The sequence below is a fragment of the Desmodus rotundus genome, chromosome 5, assembly GCF_022682495.2.
Source record: "Desmodus rotundus isolate HL8 chromosome 5, HLdesRot8A.1, whole genome shotgun sequence".
NCBI classification, from domain to species: domain Eukaryota; kingdom Metazoa; phylum Chordata; class Mammalia; order Chiroptera; family Phyllostomidae; genus Desmodus; species Desmodus rotundus.
This window is the reverse complement of record NC_071391.1, coordinates 78,619,403-78,635,547: the sequence shown is the minus strand read 5'-3', so window position 1 is coordinate 78,635,547 and position 16,145 is coordinate 78,619,403. Positions and strand designations below refer to the sequence as shown.

At 37.8% G+C, this 16,145-nt stretch overlaps 1 protein-coding gene across 1 annotated transcript in view; it reads right to left on the bottom strand.

Annotated features, from left to right (window-relative positions):
• The window catches only part of ACAT1 (acetyl-CoA acetyltransferase 1), a 48,226-nt gene that overhangs the window by 6,710 nt on the left and 25,371 nt on the right, over positions 1-16,145 (bottom strand). The window contains exons 2-9 of the mRNA XM_024570743.4: positions 15,977-16,024; positions 14,819-14,936; positions 14,473-14,568; positions 14,131-14,231; positions 3,108-3,251; positions 2,522-2,672; positions 1,416-1,511; positions 148-261 (exon numbers count right to left, since the gene is read on the bottom strand). Coding sequence (XP_024426511.2) covers positions 148-261; positions 1,416-1,511; positions 2,522-2,672; positions 3,108-3,251; positions 14,131-14,231; positions 14,473-14,568; positions 14,819-14,936; positions 15,977-16,024 — 868 coding nt within the window. The remainder of the gene's footprint in view (positions 1-147; positions 262-1,415; positions 1,512-2,521; positions 2,673-3,107; positions 3,252-14,130; positions 14,232-14,472; positions 14,569-14,818; positions 14,937-15,976; positions 16,025-16,145) is intronic.

Here is a 16,145-nt window from a genome sequence, read left to right as displayed (position 1 = left end):
GTTAAAATATGTACTAGTTATGTCCTATCACAAAGCACAACCTATAGCTAGAAATGGCTTCAGTATTATGTATTACTTACCAAGAACCTCAGTTTCAGGAAAGGCTTACAGAGCTTGAGGAATAAACAAGTTCAGAACATTTTCTACCTGCTATTCTTGCCAATGGTTTAACGTTGAGTCTCCTGGCGGCATCTGCAGTCATCAGAACCACAGCGGCTGCTCCGTCATTCAGGGTGCTGGCGTTGGCAGCCGTTACTGTGCCTGAAGTCATCAGTGAGCATGGAGTCCAAACATGCTTTCACACTGAGTTAATTTGGTTCAATTAAACAAATTCCTACAGAGTACTGCCTAGATTGCTAGATGCATGGAAAAGTACAAACACAAATGGAGATAACCCCTGCCCTGGGAAATACATATATATTTATAGCTAACTATAACACAGTTAATGTAACAGTTTATTCAAAGCTAGCTCAGAAACACATGCATGATGGCACTGGGTAAATGCTAGTTTACAATTCTTCAAAGATAAAGACCAATTCATATTTTTCCCCTAAATCTCTTTGCTGATCCACCATAGAAAGACACTCATATGTTTTTTTAAATCTGTCAAAATCAGGTATTTCTTCTTCTCTACAATTACCAGAAGTTAAATGTCAATGAATACCAAAAATCAGTGAGCTATATTTCAAGTAAGAGAATTTTATGGTATGTAAATTATGTCAATTAAGGTGTGTTTTAAAGTATCAGTGAAGACCCTATTATAGACTGCTGCTAATATTTTTATATATACTTTTGCAATATACATTTTTATATGACGCTTTTTTTAAAAGTGCACCATTCCTATAGTTGGTTTTGAGAGATTCGATCAGGAAAGAGATTTTTTTTTGGTTTATTAGCACAACTATATACAGCCAATTTTAAAAGCAGAACAGACTTTCCTCAAAAGAATACCGAAACCATTAAGAACATTGAAATCTTATTTATACTAACATTCAACAATTACTTATTGAGGATGTACTCCTACATGCCAGGCACCGGAAATGTAACTGAACAAAACAGTTGTCACCTCAATCCTCAAGAAGCTTACAGATATTTAACATAATATGTAAACTTGACTTTCATATCACGATACACTTTCAAGATAAGCTGCATATGAAAACCAATTTTAGTCATTCTAAAATCTCTTTCCTAGGGTTGTATATATTAAGGTATTAATTGTTAAGCAAGTATAAATAAATATACTTTGATCCAAATATTTGTTTTGTTAATTTTACTTAATCTTGATGTACTGAAAATGTTAAGTAGTTCCTAGATGTTTTCTAGAATTACTTTTTAAAAATCCTTATGCAGTTCCAAGACTAGGTATAGTATTAAGGACTCCATTTTTTTCTTATGCTTCATTTCTTAATACTAACCATTTTCTTTTTGGAAGACTGTCTTCAGCTTTGGAACTTTGCTAAAATCAACACGTTTATACTCTTCATCTTCTTTCACCACTACATCTGGTTTACCTAAAACAAAAATCTTTTTAAAATTTTTTAAAACCTTTCTAGAGAGAGGAAGGAGGGGAGAGAAACATTGATTTGCTGTTCCACTTATTTCTGCATTCATTGGTTGATTCTTGTGTGTGCCCTGACTGAGCATCGAACATACAACTTTGATGCACTGGGGTGATGCTCTAAACCGACCGAGCCCCTGGGCCTGGGCCTGGGCCAAAAATCTTTTAAGTAATCATCAATTAAGACAACAATTAGTCATTCAGTAAGAAACTTGCAGAAGGTACCTGGCAGTCTGTGGCTCCCTTACATGCCTGTAGACTATACCATCTATAATCCCTTACTGTCTTAAAAGATTAATAAGTAGCTTAACACAATTTAAATCTCTTCAGCCACATCCCATTCTCTTCTCTTTCCACCTCCTTCCGGGGTCATGGATCCCATTCTCCTATTCCCAGGGGCAGATGTCCTACCTAGGCTGGATAAGCTCTAGAATTCCATCATTCTGGGCACAGGAAACATTCCTAGAATGGAAATGTAACCTAAACCAGGTTAATGAGCCTTTACTGTGGATTCATTCACCTGGAGTTGCTCAGGAGGTCTCTTTGAGGTTTACACATGTGAAGAGTAAAAAGACAGAAACTTAGGAAGCCTGAGCAAATTAAGCACAAAAACATGCAGCCCTGGGAAGCCAAGAGAGCGTGTCCTAATAGTACTGTGTACCCAGTTCAAATTCCTAAAACTGAAGGAGCTAACTGGTTGCTGCCATACAGCTGTCAGTTCTAGGAGGTAATCCCAGAAGCCTTCTAGTAATTCTTTGTCACTAAAACTAATGTGCTGTCACCTATGTGCAGTTAGGTTGAACTATATTATGTGGCAACACTTTCCGTAATTAAGCAGAAGCGTCAGTGTCCTCAGTTGAAATAAAAGATGAAAATGTAATAATTTAAAATTTAAAAATCATTTACAAACATGTAAAGCCTACTAAAAAAAATAAAATCTATTTTGGAACATTATCCCTCTACCTTTTACTGTGATTGTGACAGGAATAACTTCATTTCCAAACTTTCCAGCTTCCCATGCTGCTTTACTTTTGGTGTAGGAGCCAATAGCGTAAGTATCCTGTTCCTCTCGTGGAATATTCATCTTCTTTGCAGTATTCTCAGCGCAGTTGCCCTGATAAAAGTTGGAATTTTTAAAAGACTAATTAACTTTGTATAACTTATAAAATACCTATTACCTTTGGATAACATAAAAGAGCAGTTAAATTTAGTTTCTTAAAATATGCTCTTCGGTACTAGGTAACTTTTCACTCATGTCTTATCTTCAAATACTTGAATTGGACCAGAAGTTACTTTTTCAAAGGCAAATAATTAAATAGTTAATGGAACACATTACTGTAAGTCATTAAATGCCCAATTCCATTATGTGGCAATTTATTCAATAATTAAACCAGGCTGATGCAATGTGCATATAAAAATATTTTCCTAAAATGAATGGCTAAAATCAACATTTACAGGGCCCGCCTTCAGTTCAATTTCTAAAATATTTTTTAAAAATGAGCAGTATTCTATACTACATGGCATTTCACTAATAAAGAGCAGTAACTACCATATGGATTTTATTGTAGACATCGGTGAGCCCATCTTTTACGATCAAATCTTCAAGTTTCACCCCACCATATGGCGTGGCTCCTCTGTTCATCACGTAGGGAACGTTGGACATGCTCTCCATGCCCCCTGCCACCATCACGTCCTGGTCAGCAGCGCACACAAAGAAAAACCAATGTCACTTTAGATAGTAGTGGACAACCCATTATGCAGCTACAACAAAAAGTAGTTTACATGGACTTCATTAAACATGTTACATAGTGAACACAGGAAGTACCCCTCAACCTTGATGAAAGGAAATGGTCTAAAATGTGTAATGATGGTAAGATGAGAGTCAGAGGGGATCTAAGATGGCAGCAGAGAATAGAACAATCAACCTGAACAACCAACTGAAGGCCAGCTGAACAGAAGACTTACAGCAAGGATTTACAGAAGAAGCCACGCCAAGACTGGTAGGATGTGCAGAAACACAAAAAGGGCCGACCCCACTTGCACATGTGGCAGCTGAGAATCCCCAGGGGTATCAACTGCAAACTGGACTCCCCGCCCCCCACCCTGCCCCAGGAGTGTGGGGTCTAAACCCAGCCAGGCTCCCCAGCCCAGAGCACCAGAGTCAGGAAGAGTAGCTCACACAACGTATGGCTGTGAAAATCAGCAGGGGTTTTGTCTGCCAGGGAGAGACAGGAGTCAGCTAGGAACCCAGGAAACCTCTTAAAGGGAAAATGCACAAAATCTCTTTAGCAACCATTCACCCTGGGCTCTAGTAGAGGGAAGGCACCTTGGAACAGAACAGACTCAGGTGAAGAGAGAATGAGTAATGTGGCTTAGGAGAGCTGAAAGAACAATCATCAGTGTCCCTATGCTGAGTCCCTCAGCCCCACCACCCACTAATGCCATCTTTTTTGGGTAGAGTGCTACCCTCCATACACTAGCAATGCAATAGCCACACACTTCCAACTCCCTGCGGTCCCACCCTGCCAAGCTCATGTTCTGCACGGAAGTCAGGTGACTAGACACATGGCATACAGGTCCAGGCTGACTCAGGATGTCAAGACTGAGTAGTGTGACTCTAGGGCAGGGGCCATCTTTCTTTTGCACACCAGTCTGGTACAAAGCCCTCTCTTCACATGGCCAGATCTTGGTCTGCTTGGGCCTGATAAACTGTTGTGCTCACCCCAATAACTGCCTGAGCCCCTGCTGCACTGCAGAGGTCTATGGGCACTTGGCAGGTGGCAGCTATCTTGGTGTACCTTAGGAATTTTGCTGAATGGCCTCAGACCCAGCAATGGCACCCAAGTTAGAATCTTTTCAGGTAATCACAACTCAACATGGTGTTTCACTGAGAACCCACCTAATAGCTTTAGAGGGAATCAACATTAGGTTAGGTGAAGCAGAGGATCAAATCAGTGATTTGGAAGAAAAAAACATGCTATCAGAGCAGCAAAAAGAAAAAATTTTTAATAGTTTATTTTTTATTGCATTTTCCCCCTTATACCCTCTTCCACTTCCACCCACCCCCTCAGACCCACTGTCACCACACAGTAGTTCATGCCCATTAGTCCTTTTTCTTTTTTGCTCCATCCCTCTACACCCAACCCCCCACAGAGTTGTCAGCCTGCTCTCTATTAGTCTGTTTTGCTTGTTCAGTTCTTTAGAAAAAAGAATTTTAAAAAATGTTTTTAAAGGATTTATTAATTATTTTTAGAGAGGGGAAAGGGGTACAACAGGGAGAGAAACACTGTATCAGTCACGTCTTGCATGCACCTCGGCAGGGACCAGAGCTGCAACCCACACGCATGTGCCCTGAGTGGGAGTCAGTCTGGCCTTCACTCTGTGGGATGATACCAAACCAAGTGAGCCACACTGGTCAGGGCAAAAACAGAATTTTTTTTTTTTTAATGAGGATAGTATAAGGGGACCTTTGGGGCAAGTGATGTGTAATATATGCATCACAGGAGAAAAAGAAAAGGTAGAGCAAGATGTTGAGAACCTACTTAAAAAATAATAGCTAAAAACATCCCTAACCTGGTGAAAGAGAAATACAAGTCCAGGAAGCATAAAGAGTCCCAAACAACATGAACCCAAAGAGGCCCACACCAAATAAAATACCAAAGCTTAAAGGCAAAGTAAGAATTTTAAAAGCAACAAGAGAAAGACAATAATCTACAAGGGAGCATCTATAAGAATGTCAGCTAATTTCTCAACAGAAACATTTCAGATAAAAAGGAATTGGCACAAAATATTCAAGATGATAAAAAGCAAGGAGCCCTGGCTGGTGTAGCTTAGTGGATTGAGTGGCAGCCTGCGAACCAAAGGGTCACTGGTTCAATTCCCAGTGAGGGCACATGACTGGGTTGCGGGCCAGCTCCCCAGTAGGGGGTGTGTGAGAGGCAACCACACATTGATGTTTCTCTCCCTCTCTCCCTCCCCACCTCTCTAAAAATAAATAAAATCTTGAAAAAGGATGGCCCTACAAACAAGACACCAAACAAAGCTATCATTTAGAATCGAAGGACAGATTAGGAGCCTGCCAGAAAAAAAGCTAAAGGAGTTTATTACAAGCAACCAGTATTACAAGAAATGTTAAAGGGACTTCTTTAAGAAAAGTAAAGAAAAAAATCACAGTTATAAGGAATAAAATGGCACTACATACATACCTATCAATAATAACTTTACATGTACGTATTTTAAATGCTCCAATCAAAAGACACAGGGAAGCTGAAAGGACAAGAAAACAAGACCAGCCCTGGCTGGTGTGGCTCAGTGGATTGAGTGCCAGCCTGTGAACCAAAGGGTCGCTTGTTCCATTCCCAGTCAGGGCACATGCTTGGGTTGAAGGCCAGGTCCCCAATGAGGGGCACTCCAGAAGCAACCAGACATTGATCTTTCTCTCCCTTCCTCCCTCCCCCTCTCTCTAAAAATAAATAATATTAAAAAAAAAAAAAAAGAAAACAAGACTACATATATGCTGTCCCCAGGAGACGCACCTAAGAATGAAAGATACACACAGACTGAAAGGAAAGGGATGGATAAAGATATTTCATGCAAATGGAAAATTTTAAAAAGCTAGAGTAGCTACACTTATGAAAAACAAGAATTTAAAACAAAAACTATAATAAGAGACAAGGACACTATATAATAATAAATGGATCAATCCTATGTAAGCATTTATGCACCCACCATAGGAGCACCTTAATATATAAAGCAAACCTTCACAGACATAAAGAAATCAATAGTAATACAGACATTATAGGGGATTTTTATACCTCATTGACATCAATGGGTAGATCTTCAAAACAAAATCATAAGAAAATAGTAGCCTTAAATAACATATTAGAAGAAATGGATTCAATTGACAGTTTCAGAGCATTTTCCTCCAAAGCAGCAGAATATACATTCTTTTCAGATGCACATGAAACTCGGATAGACCACATGTTAGGACACAAAACATGTCTTAATAAATTTAAGATTAAAATCATATCAAGTATCTTCTCTGACCACAATGGTATGAAACTATTAATCAATTACAAGAAAAAAACAGAAAAATACAAAAACACACGGAGGCTAAATAACAGGTTACTAAACAATGAATAGGTTAATGAGATCGAGGAATAAACGAAAGCACACCTTGAGACAAATGAAAATGGGAACACAACCACCCAAAACCTACAGGACACAGCTAAAGCAGTCTGTGTCAAGAAACAAGAAAAATCTCAAACACACTAACCTTACACCTAAAGGAATAAGAAAATAAAACAACAAACAAAGCCCAAAGTCAGTAGAAGAAAGTAAATACTAAAGACCAGCATGGGAATAAATGATATAGACGAGATCAGGAATGTTCAGGGTGGTATGGCTGTAGACTGAATAAATGATATAGAAACTAAAACAACAATATAAAAGATCAATGAAACTAAGAGCTGGCTCTTTGAAAAGCTAAACAAGATTGATACACCTTATACCAGAATCATCAAGAAAAAAAGAGTCCGTAAAATCTCTTTTAAAAAAAAATGCCCTCACTGGTGTGACTCAGTGTGTTGGGCATCATCCTGCAAACTGAAAGGTTGTGGGTTCCATTGCCAGTCAGGGCACATGCCTGGGTTGCGGGTTCAGGCCACAGTCAGGGGTACAGAAGAGGCAACCAATCACACTTCTCATGCACATGGTTGATTGACTCCCTTTCCTTCTTCCTACCATCCCTCACTGTAAAAATTTTTTAAAAAATAATAAAAAAAAATTTTTAAATGCCCTGGTGGCTCAGCTGGTTTGATCCCCAGTGGAGTGCATGCCTGGGTGTGGGCCTACTTCCCACTTGGGCTTCAGAGGGTCAGGGCACATACGGCAGACAATCTATTGATGTTTCTCGCTCCTCGCCTCTTCCTCCTCTTCCTCTTCCTTTTCCTTCCTTCTCCTTCCTCTTCCTCCTTCTCCTTCTTCTTCTTCTCCCTCTCTTTCTCTATATCCCCCTTCCTCTATTTCTCTATAATCAATAAGCATATACTTGGGTGAGGATTTTAACAAGAAAAAAAGAGGGAGGACCCAAATAAAAATTAGAAATGAAAGAGAAGTAACAACTGATATCACTGAAATACAAATGATCATAAGGAAATAGTACAAACAACTATACGCCAACGAGTAGGACAGTAGGAAGGAAACGGAAAATTCCTAGAAACATACAATCTTCCAAAAGTGAATCAAGAAGAAACAGGAAATCTGAAAAGGAGGATTATAACTAATAAAACTGAAGCAGTAATCAAAAAACTCTCAACAAACAGAAGTCCTGGACTGAACAGCTTCACAGGGGAATTCTACCAAATATTCAAAGCACTAAAACCTATACTTTTCAAACTATTGCAAAAATTTGAAGAGGAGGGAATACACCTAAGCTCATTTTAAGAGGCCAGCATTACTCTAATTCTAAAACCAGATAAAGATGCTACAAAGAAAATTATAGGCCAATATCACTGATAAACATATAGATGCAAAAATCCTCAACAAAATATTAGCAAACAAAATCCAATAATGCATTAAAAAAAATCATAGAGCATGAACAAGTGGGATTTATTCCAGGGATGCAAGGTTGGTATAATACCTGCAAAGCAATGAACATGATACATCACATAAACAAACTGAAGGATAAAAATCATATCATATCAAGCAGTAGTGTCCAACCTGCGGCCCAGGGGCCACGTGTGGCACAGGATGGCTTATGAATGTGGCCCAACACAAAATCCTAAATTTACTTAAAACATTATGAGATGTTTTTGTGATTATGTGTCACAATGTATTTAACCTGTGGCCCAAAACAACTCTTCTTCCAGTGTGACCCAGAGATGCCAAAAGGTTGGATACCCCTGACTTAGTACCCATTTATGATTTAAAACAAACAAACAAAAAAAACCTCTCAGGAAAGTGGGAATGGAGGAAACTTATCTCAAAAAAATAAGGCCTGTATACGACAAACCCACAGGTAACATTATATTCAATGGGGAAAAGCTAAAAGCATTTACCTTAGGATCAGGAACAAGACAGGGATGTCCGCTTTCACCTCTTATTCAACACAATACTGGAAGTCAGAACCACAGCAATCAGACAAGAAGAAATATAAAGTATCCAGATTGGAAAGGAAGAAGTAAAACTGTCATTATTTGCAGATCACATGACACAGTTTATAGAGAAGCCTAATGATAACACCAAAAACCTGTTATAACTGATAAACGAATTCAGTAAAGTAGCAGGATACAAAATAAATATCCAGAATCAGTTACATTTTTATACACCAACAACGAATGATTAGAAAGGGAAACTAAGAAAATAATCCCATTCAAAAATAAAATAAAATACCTAGGAATAGTTATTCAAGGAGGTAAAAGACCTATACTCAGAAAATTATAAGACACTGAAGAAAGAAACTGAAGAAGATACAAGTAAATGGAAGCATATATTATGTCTATGGATAGAAAAAGTAAACATCATTAAAATGTCCATACCACCCAAAACAAAGCATTGATTCAACACAATTCCTATCAAAATACCAATGGCATATGTCACAGAACTGGAACATAATGGAAAAACTGAAATGGACCCACAAAAGACCCCAACAGCCACAACAATCTTGAGAAAATGAGAACAAAATTGGAATATCATGCTACCTGATATCAAACTACACTGCAAGGCTAGAGAAATCAAAACAGCATAGTGTCCTCACTGATATGGGTCAGTGGGTTAGGTGTCATCCCACAAACCAAAAGGTTTGGTTCTCGGTCAGAGCACAGGCCTGGGCTGCAGGCCAAGTCTCCGGCTGCGGGTGTGCGGGAGGCAACCGATCGATGTTTCTCTCCCTTTTTTTACCCCTTCCCTTCTCTCTAAAAAATAAAATCTGAAAACAGCATAGTACTGGCATAAAAAAGACCAAAAATGAATGAAACAAAACAGAGCTCAGAAATAAGCCCATGCTTATATGATCTATTAATATTTGACAAAAGAGGCAAAAGCATACAATGAGGTAAAGACAGTCTATTCAATAAATCATGTTAGGAAAATTGACAGATAGATGTAAAAAAGATGAAATAAGACCACCTTCTTACATCATATATGAGAATAAACTCAAAATGGATTAAAGACTTAAATGTAAGACTGAAAACCACAAAATTCTGGAAGAAAACTCTAGAAAATTTTCTTATCAATATTTTTTCTGATATATCTCCTCAGGGAAGGGAAACAAAAGGAAAAATAAACAAATGCAAATACATCAAACTAAAAAGTTTCTCACAGCAAAGGAAACCATCAACAAAATTAAAAAACAACCCACTGAATGGAGGAAGATATTCTCCAATAATACATCTGATAAGGAGTTAATATCCAAAGTTTATAAAGAATTAATACAATTCAACACTAAAAAAGACCACAAACAATCCAATTCAAAAATGGGAAGAGGATCTGGACAGTTCTCCAAAGAGGACATACAGAGGGGCCAAGAGACATATGAAAAGATGCTCAATGCCACTAATCATTAGAGAAATGCAAATTAAAACCACAGTGAGATTTCACCTCACATACACTTATTCTGATGAGAGAATGGCTATCATCACAAATCCACATGTTGGCAAGGATGTGGGGAAAATGGAACCCTGGTGTACTGTTGGTGGGAATGCAGATTTGCACAACCACTATGGAAAACAATATAGAGGATCATCGAAGAAATTAAAAATGGAACTGCCTTGAATAAAAAAATGGAACTGCCTTATCACCTAGTGATTCCACTTCTGGGAATATATCTGAAGAAACCTAAAACACTAATTTGAAAGAATATATGCACCCCTATGTTCATTGCAGAGTTATTTTTAACAGCCAAGAAATGGAAGCACCCAAGTGCCCATCAATAGACAAGTGGATAAAAAAGCTGTGGTACAGTCGCCGTCCAGGTAGCTGAGTTGGCTAGAGCATGTCCCAATGCACCAAGGATGCAGGTTTGATTTCAGGTCAGGGCACAATAAGCAACCAATGAGTGCACAATTAAGTAGAATAACAAATCAATGTTTCTCTCCACCACCCCCACCAGCCCTTCTCCGCTCTTAAAAAAAAAAAAAAAAAAATCAATAAACTAAGCTCTTCTGAATCCAGAAACCCTGTTAAATCTATTTTCATGTCTTTGGTGCCTGGCATATATAGAAGTTTAATAAATATTAATCAAGTAACCTGTAATTACAAATCAATAAAATAAATTTGTTTACATTAAAGGGGTAATTAAAGCAAACATTGTTGTCTCACAGCCTTTAATCAGGAATAAGGAGAAACAAGTTCTACACCAAAGAAACCTAAGTATTTTGCCTATTTTGAAATATTGATATTTCTCAATTAGTTCTCATGTATGTTTTATTCAGGTATCCTGAAATATTGAATATTTTCTGGGGATGATGGCAGTAAGTGACAGAAAATGAGGTATCAATCATTCAATATAAAATAAAATTCATCATAAACAAGATGTGGTACATATATGTGATGGAATATTACTCAGCCATAAAGAAGAAAGAATTCTTATCATTTGTGACAACATGGATAGACCTAGAGGACTAAGTCAAAGACAAATACCATATGATTTCATTTGTATGTGGAGTCTGAAGAACAAAATAAGTGAACAAACAAAACAGAAACAGTCAACTGGCTGGAGCATCATCCTGATACATCAAGGGTGTGGGTTCAATCCCCAGTTCAGAGCACACACAAGAATGAACAAATGAATGCATAAACAAGTGGAACGACAAACTGATGTTTCTCTCCCTCCCCCTCTCCCCCCTTCCTCCTTCCCTCCCTTTCCTTCTCCTTCTATCCCTAAAAAACAATCAATAAAAAATAAATTTAAAAAGAAGGTGAAGGGATTAAGAAGTACAAACAGTTGCAGAACAGTCACTGGGACATAAAGCGCAGCACAGGGAATATAGTCAGTGACATTATAATAACTACCCAAGCTGCCAGATGGGTGCTAAGCTTATTTGGGGGGATCACTTTGTAAATTATATGTCTAGCCTATGCCAAACACCTGAAATTAATATGAATTAATATTGAACATCAACTATAATTGAGAAAGTGAAATAAAATTGGTCATTTCCCAAAATGATAGAAAATTATTCAAAATAAGGCGATTCCCAATATTCCTGAAGTCAGATATATACATACACATATACATGTTATATACATGAACATATGAATCAAATAATATAAACTAAAAGCATCTGAATGTGGTGCCAACAGCATTTAGTATTGAACCACAATAAATCAACTGAGACAAAATTCTTTGTCATTTGAAGTTTTGGAAAATCTAAACAGTCTCATGAGCATCTAACACCCACTATTTCCACCAGGGTTTGGAACATGCAGGGTTTGTGTCACCTTACACATAGGCAAACAAGCTCTCACAACCCTTGGGAAGTGTGTAACTGGTTTAACTTTTATGGAAAGCATTTGAAAATACCAAAATTTTAAAAATATCTGACTCAAAAATTTTCCTCTTAGGAATGTTTCCATCAGACTGAGATGAGATTCCACACGATGAGATTTTTTAATGTTTTATTGTCCAATCTCCAGTGAATGTCATACAGAAGGTTCCCAGCTATCGTGAGACAGAGTAGAATTTGGACTCAGCCTGGCTGTAGAGTTTGTGTTCTTTTTTTTAATTATTTTTTACTGATTTCAGAGGGAGAGGGATGAAGGGAGAAACATCAGTTTGTTGTTCTGCTTATTCATTCATTCATTGGTTGATTCTTGCATGTGCCCTGACCAGGGATCAAACTCACAACTTTGACGTATCGGGACGATGCTTCAACCAACCGAGCAATCCCACCAGGGCATATTGTGTGTTCTTAACCACTACAATGTACTGCCTCAGTGAGGTGATTCGAGTATTTCTAAGTACACAAAGATACATGTATAGGGATATTCACTGGAGCTTTATTTAAAATAGTGAAACACTGAAGATGCCTAGATGTTCATTCAATAAGGATGCATAAAACATAGTTGTTCCATTCAATAGAACACTATCTTCTGTGCTGATATAGAAAAATCTCCAGACATTAGGTGGGGCACAGAGTTTAAGCAACTTGTCCAAAGTTTTCTGCTTTTTTAACCATTTTTTTAATTTTCAATTACAGTTGACATACGCTGTTATATTAGTCTCAGGTGTACACCCCAGTGATTAGACATTACGAAACCTACTAAGTGATCATCCCAATCAATCTCGCACCCCTCTGACCCCCATCATGGTTACGAGACTATTACTGACTCTGTTCCCTGTGCTGCACTTTACATCCCCATGACTGTTGTGAAACAACAGATTTGTCCTTTTTAGTCCCTTCCCCTGCTCTTAGGTGTCAGGATACACAAGTGGTGAATAAGTCAGAGGCTCAGAGGAGGGTGAGAACACACTTATTTTTCATTTTATACTTTTCTATGTGGTCAGATTTTAGCACGTGCATATATAACATAAAGTCTCTGACACAGTCACTTAGATATCACAATTTTTCTCTCTTTGGCTTGTCTTACAATTGGAAACAAAGCAACAGAGGAAAACCATCAATGGTACACACAATTGTGGTTCTTGTATATGTAGGAAACAATCTGCAAACACCTCTCCTGATTTTTACCCTGCCGTGTTATGTCCTCCTCAGCTGGAATGCACCAGATAGGGAGAGAGACGTCTGCTTTCTAATTCCAACCCTCTAACTTTGTGTTTGTGGTCATCTCAACCTTATGTCCCTCAAAAAAAAGAAGGGCTTAGATCTAATGGTCTTAGTTCCATGAATCTAGGTCTGGTCTTCTAACACCACAGCATATATTGCAATCTCTTGTGTGATCTGAGGTACAACGAGATCTAAATGAGCAAGGCCAATAGAAAGTCTGCACAGTTTAACGACTGAGCCCAGGCACGTGGGAGCTACAAAGTAGCCATCGATTCTGGGCTCCATCGAGCCCAGATGATTCCCAGAGTCAGCACCTTAATTCTCATGTATGATGAAAACTCTTACTCTGATAAATACAAAATGTATGATGTTTGAAATTACCAAAAATCTCAGAGAAAGACTGTAAGAATCACCCAAAGACTAAAATATCTTGGTTGAAAACTACTTTTTAAAAAAATGTTTAATATGTTATTGATTTTAGAGAGAGAAGAAGAGAGAGGAACATTGTTATGAGAAACCTCCCATTCGTGCCCCAGCCAGGGACTGAACCTGCAACCTAGGTGTGTGCCCTGACCAGAAATGAACCCCCAACCTTTTGTATATAGGACGATGCTCCAACCAACTAAGCCACACTGGCCAGGGCTGGAAACTACTTCTTAACACAAAACACTTACTATCACTCTGACCTCTACTTCAAAGGAAATCAGCACACCCAGATATTCCTGAGTGCCTGAAACACAGCAACTGTACCTATGGGCACTTCTAAAGCATGAATGCGCATAGATTTTTGCTATCTTTTAGCAGTGCATGTTATTTTAATTATGAAATAGAGAGGAAGGTGCTTCTTACCTGGTGTCCGCACATAAGACTCTGAGAGGCCATCATGATGGCTTTCATTCCTGAGGCACAAACTTTGTTTACAGTGGTACATGGTGTAGAAATAGGTAAGCCTAAAACCAACACATATGGCACACTTTTGAAAAACAAAGATACCCTTCAAACACAACTATAGACTTAAAACTAATAGAATAAAGTATATTAAACTGAAATCTGCAATGACATTACTTCTACCAATACAAGGCTATAAATATTAAATTATATCACTCATTTAATATTTATTAAAGCTGAAGTGGACTTCATTTCTCCATGTCACACATGTTAAGTATAAAAGCAAGAATGTATTCCTAGTACCTGCACCCAGCACTGCTTGCCTTGTAGGGGCCTGGCCTTCGCCTCCTTGCAGCACATTACCCATGTATGCTTCTTTCACCTCTTCTTTTGGTATCCCTTTTTAAAAAAATCAGAAAGGTATTTCCAGGTTAATAATTAGTGATTACCTAGTAAGGTACATGACACCATATAGCAGGAATTGTTTCTTTCTCTTGTCAGTTTTGAGTTTCATTCCTAACTCTATACTACAATGACTTCTTTAAAAGGGAATTCATTTTTAAGTGTTATGTATACAGTAAATGCAAAATAAACATCTGTTCCATTGAATCTCTGCCCACTCAACACAAAAAGCAAAGTGACTACTGACCCGCCTTTTCAATGGCTCCCTGAATGGCAATAGAACCAAGTTTAGTGGCTGGCAGGGAGGCAAGGCTGCCTAGAAAGGATCCAATAGGTGTTCTGATGGCACCTGCTATGACCACTTCCTGGTAAGAGAGAAGACGATAAAAATTATTATATTTAAATATTTTACCCAAGTCACCTTTTATTAAATAATAATTCATAGATTATCTAAGAAAACTTTTTATGAATGATTAATTACTCATCACAGATTAAAATAGTCTCAATATTTGAACAGCAGTAAAACTAATCCATTTAATGCTGGTAAAGACTTAAGATATAATAGAAATAATAGAAAATGTAAGACAAACTCACTCCAAAACAGGCAGTGATCCTTCTCAATTCTCCACAGGAGGCTTGAAATGAGAAGCTTAAATTTCAATTTTACTCCTCAGTCAAAATTTAAGAGATGATAACTTTATCCTGGTTAACTGCTCAATAAACAACCCTAACCAAAGGGCTTCCTTACTGAAGGGAACTCCGGACTAGTGAGCAATACCTGGAGGGTGTACACAGCTGGGACAGAGCCAGAGCCGTAATTTCTTAAGTGATTAACAAGAAAATATTAATATGAAATTCAAGAACAAATAGACAAAAGCTTTCATATATGATAAAACACTATTGCAACAATTCTCTCCTTACACTCCCATAAGTAAATAATTCTTGCCTAGATTTTTGGTAGCAGGCTATCACGAAGTCATTTTCAGGACCCTCCTGAAACAAAGAGATGACTCCCTCACAAAGCACTAGGTGGTCAGGTGGTGTCCTTTCTTTCCAATCCCCAGCCTGGTTTGGTCCCTTTCTTCTGGTATCTTTAAGGGGCCTCTGGAATGTGTCACACACAATATAATGAGGGTCCCTGAAAGTAAGGGAAGAATACTGCCCAGTTTTTGAGAGAAGGTGTTTTTACAGAAGACAAAGAAAAAGAAGCAGAAATCATGTAGGGCACTAAATTAAATTTTTTTTTGGTAATTTGGGAGTTAGTATGTCAATAGTTAGCTATTTCTAACCAATGATTCATCCTGAGCTGACCCTTTCATATACACAAATCATACAAATATACATTTTTATTAACTACATTTCCTTTAAATTCTTTAATTAAAGCACAATTTAAATTTACACTTACATTTAAAGTAGGTTTTGATACATAACTTCGTTCCACATATCTTATTTCCTGTAATATAAATATTTATAATGTTATGATGTAAAAAACATGAATGTATGTCATTTTATATACTTCTCAGTGATGAGGATATGGTGATTTCTCTGCTTCTTCACACTTTTATTCCCAAGTT